Consider the following 27,815-nt stretch of genomic DNA (forward strand, 5'->3'; position numbering starts at 1 on the left):
CATTTAAATTTTAATTTTTTTTTCTGATTTCGTTTTCTAACTAAATTAAGTAAATACAATAGTAAACTTTTTGGCTCGAGCTTTCTATTTTGTGCAGAATTTTTAATCCGCTTATCCGAATTTACTATTTAAAACTCGAATGAAGTTAAAAGGTGAAGCTACGAGCTTTATTGTCATATTTGTAAAGGTCATTAAGAAGCTATCAGTACAGATTTTGATCTTATCGCGAAAAATGGAAGACTTACCATAGAATGGACATAATGCTATGTTCTTAAACGATCATGCATGCATAATTCTAGTTATGTCTATTTAAGTACCTTAACTCTAAGTGGTATTCGTATAAGTACAAACAGCAAAGGTTTTGTCATTCAAAGTGGTAGATAAAACAGAGGTAGAGGAATAGCATGGTACATCGGTCGTAGGGATGTACAGACTAAAGATCACGAGATTGCGATTATACGCCCACGCTGTTGAGGCTGCCGGAGGAGAGGTTCTCGGAGCGACTGGACAGGCGGGGACGCTTCATGAGTACACGACCCGGCTTTCCGGGATTTTCGACGGGACCCGTCTCTGTGGATTGATTTAGATTGTTGTTGTTGCCATTGTTGGAGCCATTGCTGCCACCAGCACGTTCCAGCGTGCGTTGTGAACGGCGCAGCGAGGAGGAGGACATCCTGCGTAGGCCGGGATCGTAGTCGTAGCTTGATGGTCGCTGATAGTAGGGCGCATCCTGGTCCGTGTCGTTCTTCTCCTCCATCCCCTGCTGCTGCTGGGCCAGTGGATTCAGAGTGATGTGTATGTGACGTGTTCGCTGGCGCTGCTTGGTGGGCGAGCAGTTTCCCAGTGGCACAAAGTCATCCCTCAGCTCCGCCATCCGTGGCTTGTTTGGATTGTTCCCCCTGCTCCGGGAACTCCTCCGCCGACACACACACAAGCATATGCTGATCAGGAGCAGAGTAAGCACTGCTCCGCCGCCAAGTGTTCCCGTCAGCATGGGACTCATATTGAATGTCTCGTTGTGACTGGGAGTGGTTGTGTCTCGGTCGCCCATTTGTAGTGTTGGCTCCTCCGTGGTGCTGGTCTTGGGGCGTTGGGTCCGCCCCTGCTTGAGGGCACTAAATTCGGACGCAGAGACCGCACTGAAGGACTGCAACTTAAACTCGTACATGGTGGCCGTCTCAAGGGGGGCAATTTTAAAGCTTCTAGCATGAGCTCCTTCAATGGTTGCCTTGAAATATTCCCCTGCTGAGGACGAGGGTCGATAGTAGGCGTAGTATCCTGTGATCAGGTGTTCATCCGCATCGCTAGCTAAACTCCAGTGCAGCACCACAGCGGTTTCTGAATATTCCTCGATTTCGAGGAGCTCTGGCACCGGCATCGGATCCAATGCTGCACCGGGCTGCAAGTAAAATTTCGCCGAGGTATTACTTTCCTTATTGTCGTTGTTTGAGTAAACGGCTAAGATGCGGAAACGGTAGGTGTGTTGAGGCTTCAGATCCGTCACTGATGCCGTGAAGCTCTTGCCCAGCTCGGAGTTCCATTTCGGTTTTCCGTACGGTATATTATCGTTGGTAGTCTGCCAATTCTTGCGCTTGCCAACCATGCGGTACTGAACCTTGAAAATGACAATGGGCAATCCATCATTTCGGGGCACCATCCAGCGCAACATCACGGATTCATCACTGAGGCGGGTAACATTTGGAGGAGACGGTGGATACATCTGCTTCTGCTTGGAACCCTGGTTCGGCTTGGGGCGGTGTGTACCCCCCGATTCGCGGGGTTCCTGGATCTGCTTGGGATTCACCTGCAGCAGGGTACCCGCACTGTGCTCACCGAGTCGATTCCGTGCAAAGCACTGGACATAGCCGGCATGACGCTTTAGAACGCTGTGCAGTATCAGAAAATTGTTTGATAGCTCAGCCTCAGTATCATCGATGCTGCTGTGGCCGTTTAGCAGCCAGTAGATCTCTGGCGAAGGCACTCCTGTGGCCTCACACTCCAGCTTTAAGCGATCGCCCTCGTTGGTGAGATCGGCCCAGGGTGGACGCACAATCTGCGGCGGCTGCTCTACATGCACCTTTATGTAGTGTTCCAGCGCTGGCCGCACTCCATTATCTTGAAAGCAAATATAGGTGCCCGCATCCTGAACACGGGTGTCGGATATCTCCAAAGCGTGTCCAAATACTTTTGATCGCTTGTTCTTAACAGCTCCGACAACATCGGGACTACTCCATACAACAGTTGGTGGCGGTGAGCCAACTCCAGGACACAGCAGCAACAGGGAGCTCCCTTCACGAATGGTAATTTCTTGGGAGCTCGGCTGTCCCTTCAGCAAGTGTGGGGACTTACTCAGAGACCTCTGCTCTGGTGTAACCTGTAGTTGCAGCAAGCCGGGCAGCTGAATTCGCTCGCCAGAGGCTGGATTGGTGGCCTGGCAGGAATAACTGCCTGATGACTCGGAGGATACATTGCTCAGAATAAGATTTCCATTGGTTCCGATAAACTCCGGTTTTATTTCCACTCCATTTCGGTAGTAGGACCAACTAGCAGATGGATTGGACTGCACTTGTTGTCCGCAGGACCAGAGCACAGAGTTCCCAGCAGCCACCCGCCATTGAAGGGGTGATTCCGATTCCTGGGCACCCACCAGGCTAGTGCTGGCCAACTCCAGTCGGGCGATGGTGGAGGTGACTACCAGCGGACCGAACCAGCCAACGCATCGGTACTCCCCTAGAGTGTCCTCTCGAACGAGCACCCTCAGACGCGAGATGGCCGCCTCCTGGGAGACATTCGCTTTGGCCGTGCCTGTCCTAAGGTACTTGAACCCCGCTCCCTGTGATCTGCTGGACCGGTGGCTCCATTCGAAACGCTCTGGCTGCAAACTGGTCTCGCACTCCAGCACCACCTCGTCTCCCAGGGGCGCCACCAAAGATTCGGGTGCGCGAAGAATTCGCACGCCAGGCGATGGATGCGAGGGATGCGCGGGATGTGCAGAGTGGGCAGGATGGGCGGGGGACTTCTCCAAAACCGGAATTGCTTCGAGCCGCGACGTCAGCAGCGAAAAGAGCAGCAGCGAGGATGTGAGCAGCGTCATTTGAGGGGGGTACTGCAAATCCCGGGGTACACCCGAAAATATCGTTAAATTGTTGAACTCAAAGGATTAGGAGTTACTGTCGTCACTTACCTTGTTATGTGATTTTTGACTGGTTCTAGGTGGGGAAACGCGTTTGCGTTTGCGCAGTTAACAATTTTCACTCTCGGCTATCGCGCATCACTTATGGCTTATATTCTTATGTGTGTCTGTGTGCGTGCGTGGAATCTCGGGCCTAAATTATTTATGCACATTACACGTTAACGACGCAGGTCCATAAAATCATTGTATCTTTAATTCGGGCTTCGATCGGGCACCGAAGCCACCGGACAAGCACATGCACTCAACAAGTCAAATAAACAATGGCATTTATTATTCCATGGGGATGCTGGAACTGGAACTGGAGAAGGAACCGCGACGCTAGTTCAGATGCATTGCTTCGTTCACCGGCGAACCGGTGGTTCCGAATTCATCGGTTCATCGCGCTACAGTGGGCTGCAGTTGTATGGTATCAAATCAAATACATTTATCTTTACACATTAAGATATTTATGTTAATAACGAGTGCAGTTATGAATTTATTATTTGAGTTAGTAATTGTTTTAGGCTTATGTATTATAACACATTCTTAAATTTAGTACTTTGTAATATCATAACAAAACTACACAGCTTGGAGAAAAATTCTTGCCAAACACAAAGTCAAGGTAAAAGTTACGAGGCCAACTGTTTGAATTCCAGTTCTAAAAGGCCTCCAGACAAATTTGAATAAGCACTTTTAATGGCCTTAAAGGAAAGCTCCAGTTTAGGGTGATTCAGACGCTCAATAATGTAGTGAAAAAAAAAAATAGAAAAGGATGTAAAATTAATTTTATAAATCATTGTTTTTACTTACTAAATCCTTATAAAGAGTGGTAACAAAATGAATAACCAAAGGATCTTTCCGGCGATTTAAAGCTTTGTCCATAGTGTATTCACTGAACTCCAGGAATTCATCCTCTAACACGTAGTTTCTCAAATATAACAGCTGCAGTTGGGGACAATAGGATATCATTTCCCAGAACTCTGTTCCAGTACACCAAATGGTTGTGTCCTCCAAGTACAACTATAACAAACTAGAAAATTCCCTGATGGTTTCGTTAAAGCTTGGAGCATACCACATTCCCTTCACGACGCCTTCATTTATGATGCACAGTTTTTGAACATTCCGGAAGTGTTTGGGAGTGAGCCACAACCAAAAGTTCTCGTTGCACGTAACAGCTACAACATCCTCTCCTTTCATTTCGGCAATGTTCTCGAGCACTTTCTCCACATCTTCGAATTCATCGAAGCGAAGCCTTCGCAGCGTTGGCAGGGCCAACAGCTTAGATGTGTTTTCCTTGCTTAGGTAGTCCAGTTCCAAATGCAGTTCCTCAAGTTCCTTCAACTTGGATATGGCGTCTACATAGGCTGCTTCCTCGGATTCCCTCCACGTCACACTCAAAAACTGTAGCTGCAATTTCTAACATATTTCCTGAAAGCATTTTGTTTTCCAGTGTCTCGATGCTGCGATAATGTCCAACTTTCTTAGGTACTCCCACTTGGCTACGTGATGACCCGAGGAAAGGTTTAGGCAAGCTCCTTCCAACGTTTCTGTTATTTTAAGGGACTCTATTAAAGGAAAGCAATTTACCAAAGCCCCAATATCGTCGGCACTGGATTCTTCCCTCGAATAGTCCAATGCCCGGACCATGGGGAAACTATACTTCCGGAAAAAGCACAGATCATCAATGGAAAAGTCGAGTGTCAGCTCTACCACAGTGGAACTAATGCACTGCAGAAAGACTTCTGTGCTATCTCCACAAATTCTTCGGAACAGAGAATGTCGACTTTGGTGTTGCCAACATCTTGAAATAACCTTGCATAACCGGGATATTGACTCTGTAGCCTGAAATAGGTGAAGTTGATCCTCGAGGTCCAGGTGCTCTACAATTTTGCTATAAGGCTGGTTATCATAGGGTATGATCGCGGGTAACAAATGCTTGGGTTCTTACATGAGACAATTATCATTCAAGTTAACAATGCTGCTCATATTTATACCAGAAATACGGCACCATAATCAAAGAATTAGATATGTAATTACTGCGTATATTTATTAAACAGTATGGATTCAGCTGTTTGTAGGCATAGAGACAGTGCTTTTCACATCGATAGCCATCGATATAATTTGCTGTACGTTCTAAACAATATCTCAAAACCCGTTTTGTTATATTTAAATTAATAGCTCGAACAATATTATTCCAACACAAAAAAACAAAAGAGTTTTCCAATCATCTATTTAATAATTTACTTATAAGTTTTTAAACCTTTACACTTACTCCAAACTTTATGCATGGAAAGTATTTCTAAGGAGAAAGTGTGCACATATTACGCAGGTTGCTTCTGCACCTTCGCCAATTCTGCCTTGAATTTCGAAATGGTCTCACGTGCCAACTTTAGTTTGTCCTTTAGTGTAACAATCTCCCCCTTGACTTTCTGTTTTACATTCGTTATGTTGTCCAGCGTTTTCGTCTTCTTTTCCTCAACTAGAAAAGTGAATATTATGTATTAGGTAAGCATGCAAAATAGTAATCAGCTCATAGTTACAGTCAGTGGTGTCGTGAGGTAAGAGCTCATTGGCGCTCTGTTCCGAAAGCAGGAGATAATGCTGCATGATCTGGGTGGGCTCTTGGAAAACGATTTCCTCGTAGGACTCCGATACCAGGCCCTTCTTAGTATCCATAGTGGTGCTGGAGGTGAGCTCGCCATCGCCCACAGGCGATTGAAACAGCTTCAGGATGTGGTAGCAAGTAACCGGGCGCTCCGATTGATCGTTGAAATAGATCTTGATGATCACCTCGAATTCACCCCAACCGGTCTCTGTGATCTCGTAGGGCGGCTTAACCACAATCCTGTTCGGATTGGCGTAGCTCTCGTGAAGCTTAAAGTGCACCTTTTTGACGTAAATGGACATGTCTTCGTTGAAATAGGGCTTCAGATAGACCTTCCACTGATGCGTGTGTCCGTCCTCCTCGCGCTTCTTGCCGAAGGATCTGGCTATGTTCCCATACACTATGGGCTTTACTATAGTTACGCCCTTTAGTCGGCCACCCGAGTCTCCGCCAAAGTCAGTCATAATTCAATGTTTTTAAGTTGTTTATGCTTAGTTAACTCAATATTGTTTTGGTTCTTCTTCTTGCGTTCCGGGAAGCATTTGTTATCGATATATGGATGCACTGGATACCAGGACTGCGCAAAATACTGCAATACAAAAATAAAAAAAAAAAGGTGGATAAACATAGATTCCTTCATATTACATTTAAAACGTTTTTAATTTTAATTTGTTTTTATTTATTTTAAATTTAAGCCACTTTCGTTTCTTAGTTGCATCCCTTGTTACCGATTGCGGGTATCGATATTTTTGCGCTGTATTTTGGGGGTGGTGCCATCACTTGCAACAATCAGACGCTTTGGACAAATTGTGTTGTTTAATTTAAAATTTAATGATTTAAAACAGTAATTACCAGTGAGACACCAGTTAAATACATAAAATGATGGCGCGTCGCGGGGGAAAGCGCATACGAATGGATGATCCGCCGCCGGACTACGACGAATTGCATAGGTACAGTTTTCAGCTTTCCCACCATTTGTGTTTGCCTAAAAAATGTGTAAATATTTTTTAGCGATGCCCTAAATGAGAGCACTTCGGATGCGGACAGTCCCACCAAGCGGATGACAAGGCTGCGTGCGCGGGGCGGAGTGCGGGACAAACCTCCCATTATTGATGATGACGAGGATGACTTCTTCGCGCCAATAGCGCGCAAACGAAAGACTCCCGCCACCCGCAAGGGGCCAACAGAACGCAAAGAACGCGTTGAGCGACCGCGGAAGGAGCCCGTGGACAAGGGACACCACGAGCGGATCGACAATGAGCGGGAGATAACCACGGACGAGAACAGCTTGTACTACATTGTACGACACTCGAAGAACCCCATTGCTGTATGAAAACCAATTGCCTTAATATTCATCAAATAATAATTAGATGTCCCTTTCAGAGCATTGTTGACCAATGGATTGAGCAGTACAAGGCAAACCGAGAGACGGCCCTGGTAGCATTGATGCAGTTTTTTATAAATGCTAGCGGCTGCAAGGGCAAGATATCCGAGGACATACAGTATCCTGTAGATCACACATCTATTATCCGACGCATGACCGAGGAGTTTGACGAGGTAAGCCTGCTGAATATGTCCTCAAAGTCTATTATTCAACCGCAAAATATTTCAGGAAAGCGGCGAATACCCCCTGATCATGACCGGAACGCAGTGGCGAAAGTTTAAAAATAATTTCTGCGATTTTGTGCAAACACTTGTGAAGCAATGCCAGTACTCCATTATCTACGACCAGTTTCTGATGGACAATGTCATATCCCTGCTTACGGGCCTTTCGGACTCGCAGGTGCGAGCTTTTCGACACACGGCCACTCTGGCGGCCATGAAGCTGATGACTGCTTTGGTGGACGTCGCCCTATTGGTTTCGAATAACTTTGACAATGCCGCCAAGCAATTCGAAGCTGAACGCGTTAAGGTACGATGGCTTATAACTACTTTGAATATATAACTGATCCTAGAATTGTTTAGTCTCGCGATCGTCGTGCTTCTGACCGTTTGGACTCGCTTATGACTAAACGATCTGAATTGGAAGAAAATATGGACGAAATAAAGAGCATGTTGACCTACATGTTCAAGTCGGTGTTCGTTCATCGCTACAGAGACAGTCTGCCTGATATACGAGCCATATGTATGGCCGAGATAGGCATCTGGATGGAAAACTATCCGCAAAACTTTCTTGACGACTCTTATCTAAAATATATCGGTTGGACGCTCCACGACAAGATCGGAGAGGTGCGCCTGCGATGTTTGCAGTCGTTGCTGCCGCTTTACGAGAAGGATGAACTCAAGGGAAAACTTGAGTTGTTCACGTCAAAGTTTAAGGACAGGATTGTGGCCATGACGCTGGACAAGGAGTTTGAAGTGTCTGTTCACGCCGTCAAGCTGGTTATCAGTATCTTAAAGTAAGTTAAATTAGTTATTCTCCAAAGAATGTTTATCACCAAGCTTATGGTAATTTACAGAATCCACCCAGAGATTTTGGCTGACAAAGATTGTGAAATTGTCTACGAGTTGGTTTACTCCTCACATCGTGGTGTGGCTCAGGCAGCAGCTGAGTTCTTAAACGTCCGTCTATTTCACCTAACCGCCGACATGGAAGAGACGAAGACCAAACGGGGGAAAGTGCGTATGCCCAATACACCGCTGGTTCGGGACTTGGTGCAGTTCTTCATCGAATCCGAACTCCACGAACATGGCGCCTACCTTGTGGACTCGTTCATCGATAGCAATGATATGGTCAGGGACTGGGAGTGTATGACGGATCTGCTTCTGGAAGAGCCGGGGCCCAATGAAGAGGTCCTCGATAACAAGCAGGAATCGACACTCATCGAGATCATGGTCAGCAGCGTTAAACAATCAGCAACTGGAGAAGTTCCAGTTGGTCGCGCTAGCAATCGCAAATGTACTCTTAGTGCAAAGGAGCTAAAGGCTATTCAAGATGAGAAGGCGAAGCTGACCGAACATTTTATTGTTACCCTTCCGTCCTTACTTGAAAAGTATCAAGCAGACAGTGAAAAGTTGGCCAACCTCCTTGCAGTTCCACAGTACTTCGATCTCAATCTGTACACCACCAATCGACAAGAGGGCAACCTTCAGGCACTGCTAGACCGCATTAATCAGGTAATGAGCATGCACACAGGTCGCGAGGTGCTGGAAACTTGCGCCAAAACGCTAGAATGTCTTTGTGCCGAAGGAAGTGCCACCTACACCAGATGCAATATCGCCAGATCCAACATTATCGAGAGCGCTGTCAACAAGTACAAAGACGCAATCGAGGAATGGCGCAACCTTATACAAGGTATATAAATATACAAAGTATAATACTTTAACTTATTACTTATTATTTTGAAATTTTATCGAAGGCGAGGAGACCCCTAATGAGGATGACATCTACAACATTACCATCACTCTCAAGGTCCTTTCTATTCTGTACTCCTCGCACAACCTTAACCCCTGGGAGCTGTTTAGGTCCCTGTTCCAGGATGTAGAGGAGGCTCAGTCTAAAGAGAACATCGATCGGTGTCTGCCCAACGAAGCCTTAGTCTATTGCATAGAGGCCTGTTACTTTTCTATTAGCTGGGGACTGCACTACGTGGAAAACGAATGCGAGTCAGTTAACGTGACCGAGGTGGTGGCTGAGCTACGTAACAATTTGGATACCTTTATGGGAGCCTGCTTTGAACTAACACGTGATGGACCCACAGTTCAGATTCAAGAGGCGGTTCGTTATAAAATGTACAAAGCACTTTTTGGAGAACTTTAAAATGAATATGATTTGCAGGCGTACCAGTCCATCTGCGATTTGCTGATAATTTTCTCGGACAAATTGGCTCGCAGTGAGATCGAACATATTCGCGGCCTGGAGTACAAGTCGCGCATGGATGAGCACCTTATCTTGGACAACTTCGTACAACACTATGTATTTTCCCTTAAACAAGATGTAGCGCAGGATGAAACCAGAATCGAGGAACTGCATAAGAAACGTAATTTCTTGGCGTGCTACTGCAAATTGGTAGTCTACAATATAATTCCAACGATGCGTGCAGCTAGTATCTTTAAGTATTATGTCAAGGTGAGTGTACACGAGAAAATCTTTGGAATCAGTTCCGCGATCGCTGTCAGGTGTTAAGATTTATCTATTATCTTTGTTATGAATATCGCGGATACTAAACATAATTATTTATTTCAGTGCTACAACGACTATGGAGATATAATTAAGGCCACATTGGGAAAAGCCCGTGAGATTAATAAAGTTAACTTCGCCATGACCCTCCTTTTGAGCCTGATCACGGTGTTTAAGAGTCTACAGGAGCAGAGTGAGGATGGAACAGTTTCAAAGAGCTCGCAAGAGTTTGTGGACCTCAAGGAGTTGGCCAAGCGATTTGCCCTCACATTTGGTTTTGATGCAATAAAGAATCGGGAATCTGTGGCCGCTATTCATCGTGGTGGCATTTATTTCGCTGCGAACAAGGAGCCTGATGATCCGGTGCGGGCTCCAACACGCTTGTTGTTCCTGGAGGTTTTGAACGAGTTCAATTATAAGCTCCTGAAGCAAGACAAAAAGGTGATTATGAGTTTTCTGGACAAGATTATACCACCCGCAATGCCATCGAGCCGAGCTGAGGAATGGCAACCGCTGATATTATATCGCAATTCCTTGCTGCATGGCGAAACTGATCAGGCGCCCGTCGCCAGCAAACGAGCCTACACACGTAAACGCAGAGATCATGGTAAGAATTTCATAACTTCCATTTTATTTAGAGTCAACATTATAAAAAAACGTGTTTATTATTTAGATGAAGAAGAGGAGGAGGAGGAAGACGAGGAGGAACACAATGATCCTGATTACAGGGGCTAAGACCCGACGCAATCAGCCATATACGGCTTAAGTGCAAAATCTAATTTTCCGGGAAATCAAGTAGTTTTAAGATTAAAGCTAACGTTATGTACATAAATAAATTTAAATTATAAAATTACTGTACTCTAATTTATGTCCGAATTACTAAAGCATAAGTTTGACTTTATCAGCAATATTTTTGATGCACTTTCGGGGCTCAATCCCGCTTGCATGTCAAAATACAAATGTGCCGATTTCCTAAATAAGCCTTCACTAACCACACTTGCTGCTGGTGCTGATAAAAATTTCCTAACAATGCCATACAAGGAACTGTATTTTATGTTGTTCCTCCACCAAATCAAGGGATCCATGTTCCTATCGATTCTAGGTTCGGAGTTGTATAAATATAAAAGATTCTTAATCTGAGACTGGGAGCCCAGTGACGTATTAGGCTGCTGAGTATTCGTCGTTCCAGTTGTCAATATACTATCCAGAATGCTATCGATCTTTGATTCATTCTTCTGGGAGGATGTTGATGACACTTTGATTATTTTCAGCGGTGGCTGACCATTGCAATCGTCTGGCACTCCAGCGAGCACACGCAAAACTTCATTGGCCACCAAAAGCTCCTCACGCTCGGTAAAAAAGGCTTGCTTATACCTCGGATCGAAATAGGCGGCCATCAAAAATTTGATGTCGCTAGTAATGTGGGAAAACTTCATTTCCAATTCTTCAAGCAACTTTCTGGCGAAACTGCATATAGTCTAAACGTTCAAAACATAAGACAATATTTAATAGTTTTATCTCCTTCAACTTACCACAGAGGAAACAAAGTTATGGACATCCGTTCGGAGAGAATCCCGCAAAGCGGCAACCAGAGGGATTACGGATGATGTTGTCGTAGATGGATTGCTCCATATCTTAATTGTTTCTTCGCAAGGCTGCATTACTTTGCTGCACAAATCAATCTCTATCCATTCATCGGGATATATTTGTACCAGACTATACTCTTCGCAGTACAGGGATAGAGCATCTTTCATTCTAAACACGCTGGTCATCATCTGAAAAGCAGAGTTCCATTGAAAGGGATCGTAAGGTATGAGTGTGCACGGGTCTCGCGTCAAGCGGATCTCTTGAATGAATTTCAAATGATCGTTGGCCATTTTAGACGAAGCAAAATGGTCAACTATTTGCTTGCACTTGGACGAAAGATTCTGCAGTAATTCGTTCGATTGCAAAGCAAATCTAACGCACATCTGTAGGCGATGCACATTGCAATCAGGTAGGGAACCTGGCAGAGCCGTCATCTCGTCCCTGATGATGCAATGGATCTTTTCTTTGGGCACCTCAATGGCCAAGCTGGGTACTAGATCCCGAATCCAACATGCAAGCTTAGAAGTGCTCTCATAATTCAGAGCCTCGCATTTCAGCATAAGGCGTTGGGTCTGAAAATCCCTTGATATTCCGGAGCAGGACAAGCTCAGCAGTCCTTCTCCTTTGTCACCCCGCCAGAGACTCGTAGACAACGATATGGCATCTAGCAGATCCACCTGTTGCTTTAAATGCAGGTGCATTTTCCGGTGTATGTCCTCACACAGTACTTTCTCATAATAGCTCCTTGGCTGAATCGTGTACCTTGGCTGCAGCACCCTAATAAAATTGACGAATCCTGAGTCTTCAATGAACTCAAAGGAGTGGTTTAAAAGCATGAGGGCCAATTTCTCATCACAGCGTTTATTGTAGGAATTATCTTCGGTGTCCAATGGATCTGAATCTGTTTCCTAAAATGTATAGTAAAATCTTTTAGATTAAATTAACGAAAAACTGTATAGTATTAGGAAAATATAATACTAAGACTATTAAAAATAATAGTAAATTTCTAAACAGAGAGGTATTTGGGTAGTTTGGTTAATCATCTACTTTCTTGACCCATGCGAATAAAAATCCGCATCCGCTGTAGCTATTTTAGTTATAGGTATTAAATAAGAAGATGTTTCGATCACTTTTGGAACTCCCACTGAAATTATATTTGAATTGAAATTTAAGTTTGGGGAGAGGAGATGCATGACAGAATATATGACCTTAGGTGGAAAGGTACCCCGACCTCACTGAGGTACACTTTTTGCACAGCTTGTGTACATACATATGTACATATATGTACTATTTCACTTACATGAAGATTCAATTCCAGCTGTGCTGTGGGGTGCTGTGGCGAACCGATGGAGATCTCGGTCTTCACCAGATCCAGGTACTTTATGTCCCCGGATAGCGATAGGAACTCTGGTGGGTGCTTGCTCTTCAGGTGATTCCGCAGACAGGTTGTGCCGCGTCCTCTTCTCGAGTAGTTCCTGTTGCACAGGAGACAGGTGGCCACTGTACCGGATGTCTTGTAGAAGTACTGCCACACATTGCTTTTCTTCTTGCTCATGGCTGCTATTCTTTGGTAATTCCCAAATTGTACACTTTTTGCGGATGTCCACATCCGCCTCTACATCCGTTCTGCGGCAGAGTTTGACATCCCTGGCAGCTATCGATAGGCACATCGATGACAGTCACTGAAATGCTGCAATCAGATTTTGGCGCGCCAAAGCAGCTGTTGTTTTTTGCTTAGGAGGTTTTGAGGCTTTGATAATTCATTCGTTAACGAAATAGATAATGCCCTGTGCCATGGAGCTGCCGAGCACGCCTGATGAACTGACCGCCCAGCAAGCGGACAGCGCTGCCCTCAAGGACCTGCTCAAGGATCCCAGCCGCTGGCACGCGATTCCCCTTCTCAACTACACGCCTTTGCACAAGCTGAAGGATCAGACTTTGGTGCGTTTTCGTGGCATGATCCAGAACGTGATGGACCCGGAAATGTACCTGGAGCGCTTTGAAGTGAAGTCCCCCGACGGCAGCAAACGTGTGCAGGAAGGAAAGTACAGGGACTGCTTGAAAATGGCCACTGGCGAAATGATCGACTACAACGCCGATGGAAACGTGTATGGAGAGAGGATAACCTTGTTCGTGGTCTCTGTGCCTGGCTTGAATGACTGGAGCAAGGAGCACGAGAAGCAGTGCTGTCCCCAGATCGATTTGGTCAGTCTGGGTCCATCTCCCAGTTCAGCAAAAAAGCGGGCTATTGTGGGCGAACAGGAAGCCATGGAGGTGGACGGTGCGAGCGAAACCACCTTTAAGCGTCCGTGCCTAAAAGATATTCAAAAAGATAGCGAGCCACTGGGTGCCTCCCATTCCTCTGTTCTTAGCTCTGAATACCTGATAAACTCGCCTCTGCCTAATCGTCCCAGCATGGCATGCATGGTAAAGGTTTACGAGGAGTTCGATACCTACCAGCTTAACTCCCTGGTCGACTTTGTGGGCTTTCTGTCAGTGGATGCCTCGCTGGACGCCTCTACGCTGGACATAGACGATTGCGAAAATTTGAGTGAGCTGCAGGCAACACATCCATCACCCCTTCTTATACCCCGCCTGCATGCCTTTGGCGTCCAGGTGCTACCGCATGCCAATCCGCTGCTGGACAAAAGCCTTCGACAGCCCACGGAAATATGTGAGGAGACGACGTATCCAACCCAGCTCGCTGTGCACAAAGATCTGCGCATGCTTCTTAAACTCTGCCTCTTTGATGACGATCTGGCTGCCGAGTATCTGCTCTCCCATCTAATATCCACGGTCTATAGCCGTTTTAAGATGCAGAGCATCGGCAAGTTTGCCCTTAACCTTTGTAATCTGCCTAAGGAATGTGAAGCATATGCAACCAAGTTGTATAAAATTCTAGAGCTGTTATTGCCAGCCAGTCATTACTTGCCCATGACCCTCGTTACATTAAACACGGCTGCTTTTGCCCCGAAGTAAGTTGGCTCAGCAGAATGATCAAAAACATTTATTACATATTTATGTGTACTTGCAGAATGGACTACGAGACCAACAAGCTAGTTTCCGGTGTACTACAGTTGGCTCCTCATACGCATTTGGTGCTCGACGAGACCTGCATGCAACAGGGCAAGCTGGAGGCCAATGGGGTTCATGCTATCCAGTATTTAGCACACTTGATCAATAACCAGGAACTAAAGTGTGACTTCCAGTTTTACCAAAAAGACTTCCATGCAAACATTCCAGTTCTCGTTCTTAGTGAAGGACGAAGTATGTTGCCGGTAAGAATACATCTTTTATACGTTGATTTGAAAGTGAATATGATAATACGACGAAGAACAATTTTTGTCTTCAGAGCGATTTTGTGCTACCCATTAATGCTGATGCTAAGGCCGTGGAACTCCTTGATGAATCTCTAAAGGCAGCCCTCCACATTATGCAACCATCACGTCTGCAGCAATTTCGCAAGTACTTAACCACAGCGAGAACTAGCAGCTTCAGTGTCAGCGAGGAGCACACTGAAATGATCCAGCAGGACTTCGTGGATATGCGCAAAGCTAATGCCAAAATTAATGGCGATGATCTGCACGGATTGCTGGTCCTCTCGCGGCTGCTGGGCATCGCTCGAGGCAAGGATACGTTAGACAAAGAAACATGGCAGCTGGCTAGGGAGTTCGAAGCAAAGCGTCGCCAGCGTATTCAATCTCTACCAAAATCATCTGCCCAATTGCGCAATTAGGAGGGCCTCTCTACTAAAAAAATGTAATACTAAGTTTTTAAGAATAAAATAAAATATTCAAAAATTATACTCCTTATATTTAATGTTTAGCTCTCCAGGCAAGTCTGGTAAAAAGTACTCAAGTAGATAAAACTTTAATGGGCATCATGACTCTTGATCCACTACAACTTCATGACTTAAATGCTCGAAGCGCCCTTCGATTAGCTGACTGGCCAGGCAATCTCCGCACAGATTCAGGTGACAGTAACAACTGTTACAACGCCATTGGGTCCGGGTCACAGATGCCTCTTCGCACTCGGCACACTTGGCTGCCAGGAATTCTGGCTCATACCCGTCCTCGATCTCCCGTTTCTCGTCCTGAATGGCTGATAGAAGCTTAAGGCATAGTTCCTGCTTGCGCTTGGCCTCCGCATTCAGATCGGCATCCATGTATTCGGATTCGGTCTTCGGTTCGGTCTTGACTTGTGAGGATGCCGGCATAAGGAGCATATCGCTCGCGGGCGATGGGATTCGCAGGTCATCAAATGTGAAATCGTCCTCTGGCATTTGTAGCGTTATATTCTGAGCGGGGAAGAAGGTAGACTTGCGAAGGTTTATCTTCGGCTTACTCAATCCCGGACGGCGATGCTTGGGTATTCGACCGGGCACAGGCATGCCAGCATCGTGCAACTTCTGGAAATACTTCTGGACACGGCTGAACACCTGCTGTGCCGTTCTGTTGCCCAATGCCTTTGCTATCTTGCCGAATCTGCGCATTTCAATTTCCTCTGGCGGATACTGGACGAGCAACTGCTCCAAACGACGCTGCTCTTCGTTGGTCCACAAGCGATTGAAGTTCTCCGACCGTCCATTGCTCCTGTCCCGATTCTTGTTCGCCTCTTGCGTCCATGAGGACGCAACCGTTGGTGTCTCATTTGTGCTCCTTTCCTCGTCATTCGGGGACAAAGTTGGCAAGTCCGGTAAAACGGCCGTGGTGATGTAGTTATCCGATATCAAGGGCTCATTGTTTCGCAGTTTGTCCAGCATGTGCTGCGGATTCTCCAAGTAGATCTTTTGGGTGGCTTCCAGTTCATCGATTTGCTGATGCACCCGAATTCTTTGTGCCTGCAGCACGGCCAGAGTGCGCAGCAAATTGGCATAGCACTGGTTGCCACGCAGGGCCAGGTGCTCGGTCTCAAAATGAAAGACATCCTCATCTTCTGGAGATTCCTCTGCTAGTTCCATTACAAAAAAGAATTACCAAAACTTGTTTGTTTACAAAACATGTGTTCACGCCTTATTGCTAGAGGTGGTAGTTCGTTCCGCAAAATGGTTATCGAAATTTACCAACAAATCGATCTTGGATCGTTATCAGCTGCTATCCGCGAAAAAAAGAAGCGGCATACGTAACCTTTATTTACAAATTTAGCAATGAGAATTGTACCAATCTGCTCTATCCTTGCGCTGACAACAAAGGTAAATTCACGGAAAAACCACTTACCGTACCGATTGTAAACGTTTTAAAACTAACAGCGCACGGCGGTCACAAGCGCGGCCAACCAGGTGCGAATTGTGGAGGTTGGTCCACGGGATGGTCTTCAAAACGAACCCAAACTGCTGCCGGCGGCCACCAAGATCGAGTTGATCAACCAATTGTCTGAAACGGGACTGCGGACCATAGAAGCCACCAGTTTTGTGAGCGCCAAATGGGTGCCACAGATGGGCGACAATGCTGAGGTCCTTAGAGGAATCCGCAAAGTGCCTGGGATAAGCTATCCAGTGCTCACGCCAAACCTAAAGGGATTCGAGAGTGCCCTGGAGGCGGGAGCCGAGGAGGTGGCAGTCTTTGGAGCCGCATCTGATGCATTTTCGCTGAAAAACGTTAATTGCACCGCAGCTGAGGCCATCGAACGCTTTAAGCCTGTGTTAAAAGCTGCCCAAAAGAATGGAGTGCGCGTCCGGGGCTACGTTTCTACTGTAGTTGGCTGTCCATACGAGGGTGCCGTTGCACCGAGTGCCGTCGTCAAAGTGGTGGAAGCCCTTTACCAAATGGGCTGCTATGAGATATCATTGGGCGACACTATTGGTGTGGGCACGCCAGGCTCAATGCGCCGAATGCTGGATGAGGTGACCAAGGCCGTTCCGGCTAAAGATCTGGCCGTGCATTGTCACGACACGTATGGCCAGGCCCTGAGCAACATACTGGTCTCCCTGGACTATGGCATACGGGTGGTGGACTCTTCGGTTTCTGGCCTGGGCGGATGCCCTTACGCAAAGGGAGCGTCTGGCAACGCAGCCACCGAGGACGTGGTCTACTTGCTGCACGGCTTGGGCCTTGATACGGGCGTCAATCTAGACAAACTCATCCAAGTGGGTCGGTACATCTGCACCGAACTGGGCAGACCCTCAGAGTCCAAGGTTAATCGCGCGTGGAAGGGGGCACAGGCGCGTGTTCAGTGATGATGCTATCATTGTACAACGAAAACGAAGGCATTTACTAGCACTAGTTATTCAATACATTTATTATCGTTGCAATATTAAGCCTAAGAGCGTGAAGTACTTTTATGGGCCTTAAAACTTTTGGGCATCTCTTATTGTGTACAAGGACACGTCGCCTGAGGCGAGCGACAGATCAGCCAGGCTGTGATTGGCGCGGCGTGGGATGTGCGACGAAGAAGGGTTGCGGGCTACTTCGCCGGGCATTTTCATTTTGCCATCATGGCGCAAAACAGTGGGCTCCACGGCGGAGTTAAGGTATTTTTGAATTTGAGGTACCTTTGGCATGGGAACAGGAGTTCTTTCATCCACCACCTGTTCAATGGATGTTTTTAGATTATTATCATAAATATCATTATCATAATATCATCATTACTAATATATAAATTTAAACTTACATGCTTTATCTCTGAGGATATGTAAGCCTTTTTTGGAAGAAGGTGAGCGGTTAAGTCGATTCCCTTGATCCTTAGAGACTCCGCTTCACTCGACTCGGATATTCCGCCCTTTGTTGCGAAAAGTGCTTTAGGGCGACACAAGCGAGACTCCTGCTCCAACTCACTGATGGCCAGGGTAGATAGCATATCAGTACTGGTTGGACGGAATGTACTCATTAGAGGAGCAGTACCAGACTTCTGGGTGTAAGTGCGTATAGGACTAACAATATTGGCGTAGGGCTGCTTTATCAGTTGTTGGCGACGTTGAGGAATACCAGAGGCTGCAGAGAAGAATTTCTTTTTGGTCCACTCCATGGTGAGGTCGACCTTGGGCGGCTTCTTACCCTTGCTGGGCGATGCTACAACCGTTTGTGGCTTGTTAGATGATCGCAGCGGTAATGATGGCTGCAAAAAAGCAACAGCCGGTGATTTTGGTTGTGGCTTCGGTGAAACTACGAACGTGCTTTGTTTGGTCAGCACAGGGCTATCAGGCTTGACTGCGGCGGTTTGTAACACTCCACCTGCCATGTATTCCATACCCTTTTGCATCATGTACTGCATTTCTTCCATGGTATCATTGAAATGCAAGGAGTTTTCCTTATTTTCAATGCTCTCCTCCGCTGGCTCCTGCTCAACGGGATCCTTTTCGTGGACTGAAGATACACTGGACGTGTCTTCTTGTTTGACTTCTGAAACTAGCTGCACTTCTTCATCGTCAGAAGAAGAAAGCTCGATTATTGTATCTTCTATCTCGTCCTCTTCCTCCTCCACTTCCTCCTGCGGAAGTGAGGCAAGCTCTTTTAGACTGACATGAAGATCGCTTAAAAGCTCCAACTCCTCTCCCTTAGACATTCCTGATGGCTTGGCCTTGGCAATTGCGGCGTAGAACAATTCATCGACGTTAAGGAGTGTTCCACTGAGGGAGCTATCCGTGGCTGTTTCGTAGCAACTAGATGCATTTGTCTTCAGTGTGCGAGCGCTTTGGAAGCTTGTATGGGAAGACACATCCGACGACTCCAGTTCGCTGTCCTCGATGATGGTCGAGGGACGAAGCAGGCCTATCATTTTGACCGGCGAAACCTTGGTCAGAGACTTTGGAGTCAGCCCAGAGCTGGACGGGGTCTCATCGATTCCGGTTAGGGTGTTGTCCCAGAGGCGCGACGGCGCCTCAACGTCCTCCAACTGGGTGCACTCCACCCCCTTGACGGGACTTTCGTTCTCCAGTAGATCGTCTTCTGTGCCCACTGCCTCTAGCATGCGACGCAGTGCATCGATCTCCTTCTGATCGTCGGTGCTGCGATCCTTGGCCCTGGACATCACCTGGCTTCGGTCCTCGCTGTGCAGGTACTGAAAAAGAGTGCTGTCAGGATCGGAGCCCGTTTTGTCGCACATTCTTTCGAAGGCACTGAAGCTATCGTCGGCATCATCCAAGTGCTCTAAAGCCCCTCCCTCGTACATGGTATCCTCGCCGAGATTGATAGTCATTTGGCTAGCAGAATTAACGGCCAGAACTTTCTTGGCCCGCTCCTCGATGGGTCTCCTCAAATCCTCGTCTATCTCCAAACTGTAACGCATATCCTTCGATTCGTCCATTTTTACGGGCTTTTTCGGCAAGCTGAAAAGGGTAACTGTTAGTTTTCTCAAATGTATCGGACTGTTTCTCTATCAATTTTGACATGCAGGTGGCCTATATGAAATTAAATGTCTACGGATTCATCGAACACTAGTGCAACACTATCCAATGATGGGTTTGAATGTGTATTTACCGCTCGGTCATTAGGAACTGGCGGAGTTTCTGACGCCATTCCTCAGTGTTTTGGAATTTCTTGAGGCCAGACATCGTGAGTGTGCGAGTGTGCGTGTGTCCTGGGTGCAAAACTCCAGTCGACGGGATAATTACGTATAATTGCGAGTTGCCTATAGTTCAAAGCGTTTAGAGTTGGCTCCAGTTGATCACCTACCTTGTGGCAATAGTATACACCAAGTTATTCTTTAATCCTCACGGCGCACACGCAAATATTTCATAGCATTATTCACAGCACGCTCATTTGCTAACGATCGACGCGCCTTTACAGTCGTTTATTTCAAACGCCACAGCAGTGTGGCCGTATTGGGGGTATATTTTTTCATGGGGTATTCTTTGTTTCAAAGAGTATGATTTGGAATAACTTACATATAAAAGGAGATATACATAGGTATGTTTATGCAAATTTCAAAGAAGTGTTATCCCTAATAAAAATATTATTAATAATCAAGACAATTTTATATTATGTATCTGATAATGTATAAATGTATTCAAGTATTTACTTCTACATTGACATTTTGTTATGCTATATCATTTTTTTTAAGTCATACCTTATTTATGATAACGTAATTACTTGTATAAATGTAACTTTTATCTTTGGTATATTTTTATGGTCTCGGTCACACTAACGGCTATGCAACTAGAAATGCCGGGTCGGTGAAAGATAACAAACAGACTGCGTTCGGGGAAAGTACTTAAGTTAAGTTACAAATTTAAAGTAGGCGACAGCACAAAATGAACGCACTCCGTCACACGATATCCCTGGTATCGCTGGGCACCTTTCAACTGGTGCGCCGGACCAGGGGGCCGCATGTCCAAGGCTTTCTCCTCGGCACTGGACTGGGCCTGGCCAGCTTTTCGGCGGTCACGTACGCACACTCCGCGGAGGCGGTTAACCCAAAGGTCAAAGGGGTGCAGATGGACACCTCGCGGTTCATGGCCGAACCCATCACGGACTCCAAGGCGCTGTTGGTGGACAAGGAAAACATGCGCCATCGCATGGAGATCCTGATCATGGAGATTCAGGCGGAGTTTTGCCGCGCCCTAGAGGCGGAGGAGAACTGTGGCCAGAAGTTCAAGGTGGACCGGTGGGAGCGGCCAGAGGGCGGAGGCGGAATCACTTGCGTTCTACAGGATGGTGATGTATTCGAGAAGGCGGGCGTCAATATATCCGTGGTTACAGGTTCCCTTCCCCCGGCTGCGGTGCAGCAGATGCGGGCTCGTGGCAAGAACCTGAAAGAGGGAGCCTCATTGCCGTTCTTTGCCAGCGGTGTGAGTGCCGTGATCCATCCAAGGAATCCCCATGTCCCCACCATCCACTTCAACTATCGTTATTTCGAAGTGGAAACTGCCAAGGGGGAGAAGCAGTGGTGGTTTGGTGGCGGCACGGATCTGACGCCCTATTACCTCTGCGAGAAGGACGCCTGCCACTTCCACCAGACCCTGAAGTCCGCCTGCGACGAGCACGATGCAACCTACTACCCGCGCTTTAAAAAGTGGTGCGACGACTACTTTCGCATCAAGCACCGCAACGAGAGCCGCGGCATCGGTGGGATCTTTTTCGACGACATCGATTCGCCCAACCAGGAGGCGGCCTTTAACTTTGTGTCCAGCTGCGCCAAGGCCGTAATTCCTTCCTATATGCCGCTGGTGCGAAAACACAAGAATCAGGAGTACGGCAACAACGAACGCCAGTGGCAATTGCTGCGCCGCGGACGCTACGTGGAGTTCAACCTGATCTACGATCGTGGCACCAAGTTCGGCCTCTACACGCCTGGAGCCCGCTATGAGAGCATCCTAATGTCACTGCCCCTACACGCCCGCTGGGAGTACATGCACGAGCCCAAAAGTCAGTCCGAGGAGGGCAAACTGATGAAGGTCCTTAAGAACCCCAAAGATTGGGTCTAAGCTAGGATTCTGTTTTTATTTGTTCTAAAGCGGGAATCGGTGCCTTTCACTCTCTATTTTAAACTAATTGTGTACATATTGTTGTTTGTTGTTGCAAATAAACTATTTATCCCTATTTACAACATTTGTTTAAAGCATTAAAAATGCAGTATAAGTTGGACTTGCCAATAAAACTATGAATAATAATACTATAAATTGGCCTCTACAAAAAAAATCAAATACATAAGGATAATGAATTATTATTTTATTTTGAGGTTTTTGATAATTAATTTATTAAATGCAACAAAATATTAACAAATTTAATGGATTTCACCATCGACTCAATAATTTGCTTATCAATGTGTATATGTACATATGTACATAATTAAAGTTGGACATACATGGTAAAGTCTGCACTGAATCTAAGAAAATCTCCAACTTTAGTAAGATTACCGATTGGGTAAAATTTAAAATGTACATACATATGTATGTATATGTACAAAATTTGATAATCAAGTTGATTTATTGGAAACTAATTATTGCATGAAAGAGGACTGGTAGATTTAAATATACATATCTACTTTTCAATTTTACATTATAGTTTTTTGATCACAACTGTACCTCTAAAGTTTCAAACACATACGCACATATACATATATGTACATGGTATACACATACACAATCATCATGTATGGCTTAGTCAGCATGAACATACATGGCGTATTACTGTCCCCAATTTTGAGGTTATAGTTACCTCTATGAAATTTTCACCCAGAATATTCCATAAACTGACGTCATTTTTATATTTGTCCGAATTTCGAGGTTATGTTTTCCCAGACTGCAGATTCGCCTGCGTATGTTTGCATTTTCCCGCAAATTCAGTGAGCCCCGATGTGTATGTATATCAAATTGCACGCACACACGCGCACTAGACCCAGTCCTGCTCGAACACAGAAATGCAATGCCTGATGTGCGTGTTTGTGTGGAAAGAGGGACGCAAAGCGGGAAATTCGCGCCGGCTTTTTGGGGTAGAAGGGCGAAAAGAAACGCCGATCAGGCAGGTAGAAATAGCCGAAGACAAGACTGGGGATTTGTGTAGTTTATAAAATGCTTTATTTACCATTTTCTTGTCTGCAAAAGTTTTTGTTTGTTGTGGTCACGCATACAGACAGAATCTACAGTTGTACTAAACGCACTCTTGTTTCATATTCAATCGATGCTTACTGCCTGTGTTGTTGGATTCTTCATGTTGTTGTTTCTTTTGTTTTTGTTTAATGTTTGTAGTTATAAGGGGTGGTGTAACTAACTTAACTAAGTAATTTTATAGAGCGCCGCCGGTCTGCTGCTGGTAAACCTCGATGGTGTCGCCCTCCTCCATCTCCAGCGAGGTCGGGGTGTCGTTCTCGTTGATGGGCTGTCCGTCGAAGCGGAAGCGCACCACCTGCATGGAGAGTCCGGCACGGTCGCAGTAGGCGTTCATCAGCTTCCTCAAGGGTGTGTGCTTCTTGATCTTGAACTGGACGACGGCGTTATCCTGGCCGAGGACCTTCAGGTTGATGTGCTCTGTCTCACCGCCTTTCTTTTCGTCAGACATGTTGATTTTTTGTTGCTCTTCGGAGCTGCTGAGTGGTCAAAGAAGTTTTTTTTTTGCGGTGCGTCGAATGCCGGGCGTGCTGTACGAAAAAAAAAACGAGACAAAATGTCGCATTAAACACGCGTAAACTAGTAAACCCCACGCAAAAAGTACGGGCAATACCGTAGAGCAGCCGCTAAACGCGTAAAAATGCAAAAATTTACCTGATTTTCTCAGGATCTGTGCTTGCTGATGGCAGTTGAAATTTTCCACAAGCGGCTTCCTTTTGCTTCTGCTACAGCTACACGCCAAAAAAAATTGGAGCTGGACCTTATGCGATACTACCGTCGATTCTCGAAACACGCCATTATCGATAGGTTCTCCTGCAACCATTGATTATTGTCACTGCTTTGGTATTTAGGTCACGGTTTTCATAGCATCAAATGAAAAAGTATGCCACTAATTAAAAAAAAAACAAAAAACACTTGTAGTCTAATCAATGGAATGAAAAATACGTTGTGTTTTCAAAAAAATCACCTACGTATCTCAATTTTTCCACATTGTTTGTAAGCCAGTGTAAGCAGGGCAGCATACAATTATTTAACTATCGGCAACAACCAAAATGTAAACGCGTGATATCGCTTTATGGTAAAAGGTAAAATTTTTTTAAAAAATGGCTGTTGAATAAGTTTTTGTGAAGTTTTTCTGAAACATTTGACAGAATTATACCTAAATTTTATATTCCCATGTAAAATACAATTAAAATATTCCAGTTTCTTTATGTTGTTGAGGAAGTAACCCATAATATCGATGACCCATCGATAACGGTAGTGTATTATCATTGAAGTAAACATAGCGTACTGCTGATACCCATTACTCGTAAAATACTATGGTATGTAGGTACTTTTTAGGTTATACAGCCGAAATTATTTTCTTCGATGTTATTTTAAAAAGGCTTGCCACTGATAGTAAAGATCTTGTCTTGAAATCGTGCCCTTTTATTTTAAAATTGGTTATTAAATTTTTATAATGAGGACGGATTTAGAATATACATACATGTGTATATTTTTAAAGAGATTTTAGGGGCACCACTGCATATTATTTTTTACAGGAGCCAAAGGCCGGTATAACAAGCCAAAATTAAAATAACATACAAATCATCTTGAGGAGGTTTGAAAAATGAAACAAGTTATTTTTCGTATAAGGAGAAATTCTTTTCTTTATTTGATAAAATCTAAATGTGACATTGATCCCTGTCCGCTTTCTTAATAGTTGTGTACTAGGAAAAATGCCTAGCTAGGCGATAGTTTGTTTCCTGTAAGTCGCAAGGTACGAAAAGGCATTGCATGGGTCCTGTCTGCCAAACAATACAAAAATAAAAGACCCCCACAATTTTGTCAACGTCCGCAACCCAAAAAAGAGGCTACCAAATCGAGAAACCCCTGACCTGACCAACCAACCAATCGTTACCAGTTACCAAAAGCAAACCTTTGTGCAGTTTTCTGTTCTATGCGAGTTTCCGCCGCGGGTTCGTCTTCAGTACGATAACAATCAGCTCAACGTACATGAAAAGATCGAAATGGTAAATTGGTTACAGACATAATGGATGTGTAGATTGCCACAGACCATTGGAGCAGTTCGCAATGTGTACCAAACAGAGGAAAGCTTCCTTACACTCACGGCGGGCGAGCAATTCGTAATCTTACCGGGGCAAACTTACGGAAAGGTTTGGGTTTACAAAATTTAGCCCGATTCAACTTACACACCAACCCAGAGCGGAGGAGAGTGGGAAAGTATCGGTATCTGTCTTGATTCTAGAGCGGTCCTAGAACGGTAGACGCATGGATTAGTGAGGTTTGTGCGTAGACCAAATTACCTGATGTGGGCTTGGAATTTAGACTTGGGCATTGGCTACAAATTCTGGCGGAACTAATTTCCGTTTTGGATTACTGTTTGATTAAATACTTATGCTTTTGCTTTCACACTAGTCAGAGTCAGATTTTCAATTGATTGAAAACTGCAAAAAACAGAGAAAATAAAAGGCACGAGTTAGTGCAAGGGTTTGTATTCAAGTTGCGATTGTTGTTCAGCTTATGTTAATTGAGTAAGAAAATCCCAGGAACCACCATGGGATAGTGTACCATAGTACCATATGCGTCTCCGAAAGCGTTCCAGCTCCTGACTCTCCGTATTCCCTTTAACCCCCTTACCAAAGGTGGGGAAACAAACACATGAGGGCTAGCTTTATTTTACTTACTTTTTTCATATTCATTTGTTAAGAGTTACTTATAAATTTAAATGATTTAAGCTACGCACACATTAGTGGATTCTGCGTTTAGCGGTCTGGGTTTCTATAATGTTGTTCTACTTTGCCTTCCTCCAAGTGGTACCTTAAAATTTTCTGTGTAAAATGGTTAGGCTCTCCAGGATTGCTGTGCCTCGAGTCCAATGAATAAATATTTGCCACCCACAGGCATCTGACTTCTAGAAATATTAACCTTGACACATCGCTTCAAGACTCTACTGACGCCACCAGCTCGGGTCGCCGGAGTTCTGCTGACCATTGTCGGGATTGGGATTCGTGCTGGCATTTCCACGCCCCAAAATAGGCGGCGGCGGCACACTGAACATATTGTGATGCGCAGGCGGCGGCCGGTATTTCTCCTCGTCCTCGTCGTCAATCTCACGCTTGATGGTCGCGTTCTGGTAGTCAAATGTAGGATAGCCATCGTCGATCGGCTCCTCCTTGATCTTGATGACGTCCATTTCGCGGAAGTCGGGCTTACGCTCCTTGACATCGCCGCCGGATCCGGTGCCGCGGTCGCGGTCCCTTCGCTCTCGCTTTCGTTCGCGACGCTCCCTGGAGGATTCGCGTTCGCGAGACTTGGAGCGCTTCTTTTTCTTCTCACGCTCGCGATCGCGATCCCGCTCGCGCTCCCTGTCTCGCCGATCGCGGCGGTCGAACTCGTCGTACCGCTCCCGGCTGCCCGCTCGTCTTTTTCTGCGCTCGCGGGAACGGCTGCGCGAGCGACCGCTGCTAGCCACAGCGCCCCGTCCGCGATCTCGTTCACGGTCGCGGCGTTCCCTTGAACGGGAACGTCGACGTTCCGCACCGAAACCGCGTCCAGCCCGGGCATCCAGGCCATTGGAGCCGCCGCCGCGTCCAGTACCTTCGCGATCCTCACGCTCCCGCTCCAGCCGGTAGCGCTCGCGCTCCCTTTCGTTGTCCTCGCGGCCAGAGTGCTTAATGTTGACATCGTTGCCGCCGCGACGCGTTCCACCCAGACCGCCGCCCAGCCGTCGGGGCAGCCAGCCCTTGACCGTGCGAGCCCGCTCCACGTCCACAAGGACGCGCTTGCTGTCGATCTTCTTACCGTCGGCGTGCTTGTAGGCGGCATGCATGTCCCGCTCGTGCTCGTACTCGATGAAGGCGTAGCCCTTGGGTTTACCTGATTCCTGGTCATGGATCAGGACGATCTTCTTGATGGGCCCGTAGAATTCGAACTCACGTCGCAGCTTTGACTCAGAGGTGTCGTAGTTGATGCGGGCAATGAACAGCGTGCGAAACGGGTCCTCCGTTGCGTTTTTAATCTCTGTGGGGTCCCACAGCGCTATCTCCCGCTCCAGCTTGTAGGCCACCTGCTCGGCCTTCTCGCGGCGCCGGCGCTCCAGTCGCTCCTGACGCGTCTCCACCGTTTTCGGTAGCGGCGTGTCCTTGGGGTCCTCGAAGTCGGCCATGAACTTGGCCACTCCCAGGTAGCCGCGAGACTTCTTCTCGTGCGGCAGCTTGTCCACCGGCGGCATGAACGGGATGGGATCCCGTGCCGCGAACAGCGCCAGCAGATTCGGCGGCAGATATTGGGTCATATTGGGGTCTTTTTTTTTGTATTACCTTTTCCTGAAGTTCCTCGTCTGCAAAAGAAAAATTGGTAATTTTGAGGTTAGGTTGAAGTTTGTTTACTCCGCAAGGAGGAAGTAAACGGCAGTGCAGCTCACCTCAAACAGCCATCAGCTTGGCAAGAACAAATCTAGCGTACTTCGTCTAAGTACCAGCAATATACTTGAGGCCGCACAACTTACTTTTTCAATTTTCTTCAGTTTTTCGCCTGGCTTGAGTAGCTAGTGTGACCGCCGCGCGGCCTATGAATTTGGTGGGAGAATTCCTCACAAAATACTGAGAAATGCACCAAATATGCTGCATACATTATAAAATATAAATACCATAAAAATGGTGGGTGTCTCGGGTACTAAAATATTGGGTTCGAAACCTAGTACGTTTCTCGGTTTTATAGTTGACTTTTTTACTATTCCCATTCAATTGCTGTTTGCTACATAACTCGCTTTTCTGCTATCTCCATCTCGCTCGCGCTTTCTTAAGCCGAGTAATATTTATTAATAATTCGCTGCACTCGACTATAG

The 27,815-nt window shown here is 46.1% G+C and overlaps 12 protein-coding genes across 13 annotated transcripts; 4 read left to right on the forward strand and 8 right to left on the reverse strand.

The window, feature by feature from the left end:
* Positions 1-145: 145 nt before the first annotated feature.
* LOC6542132 (interference hedgehog) lies at positions 146-3,558 on the reverse strand. The gene is made up of 2 exons (XM_001970058.3): positions 3,185-3,558; positions 146-3,106 (listed from the first exon to the last, which is right to left on the reverse strand). Exon 2 carries the CDS (start codon positions 3,092-3,094, stop codon positions 455-457), a length of 2,640 nt encoding a protein of 879 aa, XP_001970094.1. The 5' UTR covers positions 3,095-3,106; positions 3,185-3,558; the 3' UTR covers positions 146-454.
* Positions 3,559-4,436: 878 nt separating this feature from the next.
* Positions 4,437-5,353, reverse strand: LOC113564148. Its single transcript, XM_026979690.1, has 2 exons — positions 5,121-5,353; positions 4,437-5,063 (listed from the first exon to the last, which is right to left on the reverse strand). The coding sequence occupies exons 1-2, from the start codon at positions 5,156-5,158 to the stop codon at positions 4,589-4,591; spliced, it is 513 nt and encodes a 170-aa protein (XP_026835491.1). The 5' UTR covers positions 5,159-5,353; the 3' UTR covers positions 4,437-4,588.
* A 39-nt stretch (positions 5,354-5,392) lies between these two features.
* LOC6542413 (YEATS domain-containing protein 4) lies at positions 5,393-6,356 on the reverse strand. The gene is made up of 2 exons (XM_001970060.3): positions 5,713-6,356; positions 5,393-5,651 (listed from the first exon to the last, which is right to left on the reverse strand). The coding sequence occupies exons 1-2, from the start codon at positions 6,239-6,241 to the stop codon at positions 5,494-5,496; spliced, it is 687 nt and encodes a 228-aa protein (XP_001970096.1). The 5' UTR covers positions 6,242-6,356; the 3' UTR covers positions 5,393-5,493.
* A 147-nt stretch (positions 6,357-6,503) lies between these two features.
* Positions 6,504-10,747, forward strand: LOC6541735 (cohesin subunit SA-1). The gene is made up of 10 exons (XM_001970061.3): positions 6,504-6,727; positions 6,789-7,104; positions 7,161-7,334; positions 7,390-7,689; positions 7,743-8,176; positions 8,237-9,072; positions 9,137-9,495; positions 9,556-9,846; positions 9,964-10,504; positions 10,571-10,747. The coding sequence occupies exons 1-10, from the start codon at positions 6,657-6,659 to the stop codon at positions 10,630-10,632; spliced, it is 3,384 nt and encodes a 1,127-aa protein (XP_001970097.1). The 5' UTR covers positions 6,504-6,656; the 3' UTR covers positions 10,633-10,747.
* On the reverse strand, positions 10,539-13,117 carry LOC6542361 (zinc finger BED domain-containing protein RICESLEEPER 3). Its single transcript, XM_001970062.3, has 3 exons — positions 12,785-13,117; positions 11,430-12,392; positions 10,539-11,375 (listed from the first exon to the last, which is right to left on the reverse strand). Exons 1-3 carry the CDS (start codon positions 13,091-13,093, stop codon positions 10,758-10,760), a joined length of 1,890 nt encoding a protein of 629 aa, XP_001970098.2. The 5' UTR covers positions 13,094-13,117; the 3' UTR covers positions 10,539-10,757.
* Positions 13,118-13,139: 22 nt separating this feature from the next.
* LOC6542084 (mini-chromosome maintenance complex-binding protein) lies at positions 13,140-15,286 on the forward strand. Its single transcript, XM_001970063.3, has 3 exons — positions 13,140-14,459; positions 14,519-14,762; positions 14,837-15,286. Exons 1-3 carry the CDS (start codon positions 13,267-13,269, stop codon positions 15,218-15,220), a joined length of 1,821 nt encoding a protein of 606 aa, XP_001970099.1. The 5' UTR covers positions 13,140-13,266; the 3' UTR covers positions 15,221-15,286.
* LOC6541606 (ZZ-type zinc finger-containing protein 3) lies at positions 15,287-16,550 on the reverse strand. The gene has a single exon (XM_001970064.3). It carries the CDS (start codon positions 16,442-16,444, stop codon positions 15,365-15,367), a length of 1,080 nt encoding a protein of 359 aa, XP_001970100.1. The 5' UTR covers positions 16,445-16,550; the 3' UTR covers positions 15,287-15,364.
* Positions 16,534-17,740, forward strand: LOC6542007 (hydroxymethylglutaryl-CoA lyase, mitochondrial). The gene is made up of 2 exons (XM_001970065.3): positions 16,534-16,675; positions 16,733-17,740. The coding sequence occupies exons 1-2, from the start codon at positions 16,631-16,633 to the stop codon at positions 17,657-17,659; spliced, it is 972 nt and encodes a 323-aa protein (XP_001970101.1). The 5' UTR covers positions 16,534-16,630; the 3' UTR covers positions 17,660-17,740.
* On the reverse strand, positions 17,693-20,267 carry LOC6542081. Of its 2 annotated transcripts, none has more exons than XM_015159382.2 (3): positions 20,094-20,267; positions 18,094-19,747; positions 17,693-18,010 (listed from the first exon to the last, which is right to left on the reverse strand). In XM_015159382.2, exons 2-3 carry the CDS (start codon positions 19,723-19,725, stop codon positions 17,771-17,773), a joined length of 1,872 nt encoding a protein of 623 aa, XP_015014868.1. In that variant the 5' UTR covers positions 19,726-19,747; positions 20,094-20,267; the 3' UTR covers positions 17,693-17,770. The 2 variants fall into 2 exon arrangements, with proteins under 2 accessions (XP_015014868.1, XP_001970102.1); XM_001970066.3 differs by lacking the exon at positions 20,094-20,267 and adding an exon at positions 19,899-20,087.
* A 244-nt stretch (positions 20,268-20,511) lies between these two features.
* On the forward strand, positions 20,512-21,963 carry LOC6540843 (oxygen-dependent coproporphyrinogen-III oxidase). Its single transcript, XM_001970067.3, has one exon. It carries the CDS (start codon positions 20,672-20,674, stop codon positions 21,842-21,844), a length of 1,173 nt encoding a protein of 390 aa, XP_001970103.1. The 5' UTR covers positions 20,512-20,671; the 3' UTR covers positions 21,845-21,963.
* A 1,095-nt stretch (positions 21,964-23,058) lies between these two features.
* On the reverse strand, positions 23,059-23,747 carry LOC6542126 (small ubiquitin-related modifier 3). The gene is made up of 2 exons (XM_001970068.3): positions 23,621-23,747; positions 23,059-23,496 (listed from the first exon to the last, which is right to left on the reverse strand). Exon 2 carries the CDS (start codon positions 23,415-23,417, stop codon positions 23,145-23,147), a length of 273 nt encoding a protein of 90 aa, XP_001970104.1. The 5' UTR covers positions 23,418-23,496; positions 23,621-23,747; the 3' UTR covers positions 23,059-23,144.
* A 1,878-nt stretch (positions 23,748-25,625) lies between these two features.
* Positions 25,626-27,567, reverse strand: LOC6543246 (U1 small nuclear ribonucleoprotein 70 kDa). The gene is made up of 2 exons (XM_001970069.3): positions 27,393-27,567; positions 25,626-27,308 (listed from the first exon to the last, which is right to left on the reverse strand). The coding sequence occupies exon 2, from the start codon at positions 27,261-27,263 to the stop codon at positions 25,917-25,919; it is 1,347 nt and encodes a 448-aa protein (XP_001970105.1). The 5' UTR covers positions 27,264-27,308; positions 27,393-27,567; the 3' UTR covers positions 25,626-25,916.
* Between the last annotated feature and the right edge of the window lie 248 nt (positions 27,568-27,815).

Source organism: Drosophila erecta, unplaced genomic scaffold (genome assembly GCF_003286155.1).
Source record: "Drosophila erecta strain 14021-0224.00,06,07 unplaced genomic scaffold, DereRS2 tig00000055-arrow-pilon, whole genome shotgun sequence".
Classification (NCBI taxonomy): Eukaryota; Metazoa; Arthropoda; class Insecta; order Diptera; family Drosophilidae; genus Drosophila; species Drosophila erecta.

Excerpts from the sequence above, each read along its gene's own strand:
- LOC6542132 (XM_001970058.3), bottom strand. The coding sequence starts at position 3,094 with ATGACGCTGCTCACATCCTCGCTGCTGCTCTTTTCGCTGCTGACGTCG.
- LOC113564148 (XM_026979690.1), bottom strand. The coding sequence starts at position 5,158 with ATGAGCAGCATTGTTAACTTGAATGATAATTGTCTCAT. Across the intron at positions 5,064-5,120 it reads TTGAATGATAATTGTCTCAT|CAAAATTGTAGAGCACCTGG; the intron begins GTAAGAACCCAA and ends CCAGCCTTATAG.
- LOC6542413 (XM_001970060.3), bottom strand. The coding sequence starts at position 6,241 with ATGACTGACTTTGGCGGAGACTCGGGTGGCCGACTAAAGGGCGTAACT. Across the intron at positions 5,652-5,712 it reads ACCTCACGACACCACTGACT|TTGAGGAAAAGAAGACGAAA; the intron begins GTAACTATGAGC and ends TCACTTTTCTAG.
- LOC6541735 (XM_001970061.3), top strand. The coding sequence starts at position 6,657 with ATGATGGCGCGTCGCGGGGGAAAGCGCATACGAATGGATGATCCGCCG. Across the intron at positions 7,335-7,389 it reads TGACCGAGGAGTTTGACGAG|GAAAGCGGCGAATACCCCCT; the intron begins GTAAGCCTGCTG and ends AAAATATTTCAG. Across the intron at positions 9,847-9,963 it reads TCTTTAAGTATTATGTCAAG|TGCTACAACGACTATGGAGA; the intron begins GTGAGTGTACAC and ends TATTTATTTCAG.
- LOC6542361 (XM_001970062.3), bottom strand. The coding sequence starts at position 13,093 with ATGTGGACATCCGCAAAAAGTGTACAATTTGGGAATTACCAAAGAATA. Across the intron at positions 12,393-12,784 it reads AGCTGGAATTGAATCTTCAT|GAAACAGATTCAGATCCATT; the intron begins GTAAGTGAAATA and ends TATACATTTTAG. Across the intron at positions 11,376-11,429 it reads ATAACTTTGTTTCCTCTGTG|ACTATATGCAGTTTCGCCAG; the intron begins GTAAGTTGAAGG and ends TTGAACGTTTAG.
- LOC6542084 (XM_001970063.3), top strand. The coding sequence starts at position 13,267 with ATGCCCTGTGCCATGGAGCTGCCGAGCACGCCTGATGAACTGACCGCC. Across the intron at positions 14,460-14,518 it reads ACGGCTGCTTTTGCCCCGAA|AATGGACTACGAGACCAACA; the intron begins GTAAGTTGGCTC and ends GTGTACTTGCAG. Across the intron at positions 14,763-14,836 it reads AAGGACGAAGTATGTTGCCG|AGCGATTTTGTGCTACCCAT; the intron begins GTAAGAATACAT and ends TTTTGTCTTCAG.
- LOC6541606 (XM_001970064.3), bottom strand. The coding sequence starts at position 16,444 with ATGGAACTAGCAGAGGAATCTCCAGAAGATGAGGATGTCTTTCATTTT.
- LOC6542007 (XM_001970065.3), top strand. The coding sequence starts at position 16,631 with ATGAGAATTGTACCAATCTGCTCTATCCTTGCGCTGACAACAAAG. Across the intron at positions 16,676-16,732 it reads TCCTTGCGCTGACAACAAAG|CGCACGGCGGTCACAAGCGC; the intron begins GTAAATTCACGG and ends TAAAACTAACAG.
- LOC6542081 (XM_001970066.3), bottom strand. The coding sequence starts at position 19,972 with ATGTCTGGCCTCAAGAAATTCCAAAACACTGAGGAATGGCGTCAGAAA. Across the intron at positions 19,748-19,898 it reads CAGTTCCTAATGACCGAGCG|CTTGCCGAAAAAGCCCGTAA; the intron begins GTAAATACACAT and ends TACCCTTTTCAG. Across the intron at positions 18,011-18,093 it reads TATCCTCAGAGATAAAGCAT|GTGGTGGATGAAAGAACTCC; the intron begins GTAAGTTTAAAT and ends TCCATTGAACAG.
- LOC6540843 (XM_001970067.3), top strand. The coding sequence starts at position 20,672 with ATGAACGCACTCCGTCACACGATATCCCTGGTATCGCTGGGCACCTTT.
- LOC6542126 (XM_001970068.3), bottom strand. The coding sequence starts at position 23,417 with ATGTCTGACGAAAAGAAAGGCGGTGAGACAGAGCACATCAACCTGAAG.
- LOC6543246 (XM_001970069.3), bottom strand. The coding sequence starts at position 27,263 with ATGACCCAATATCTGCCGCCGAATCTGCTGGCGCTGTTCGCGGCACGG.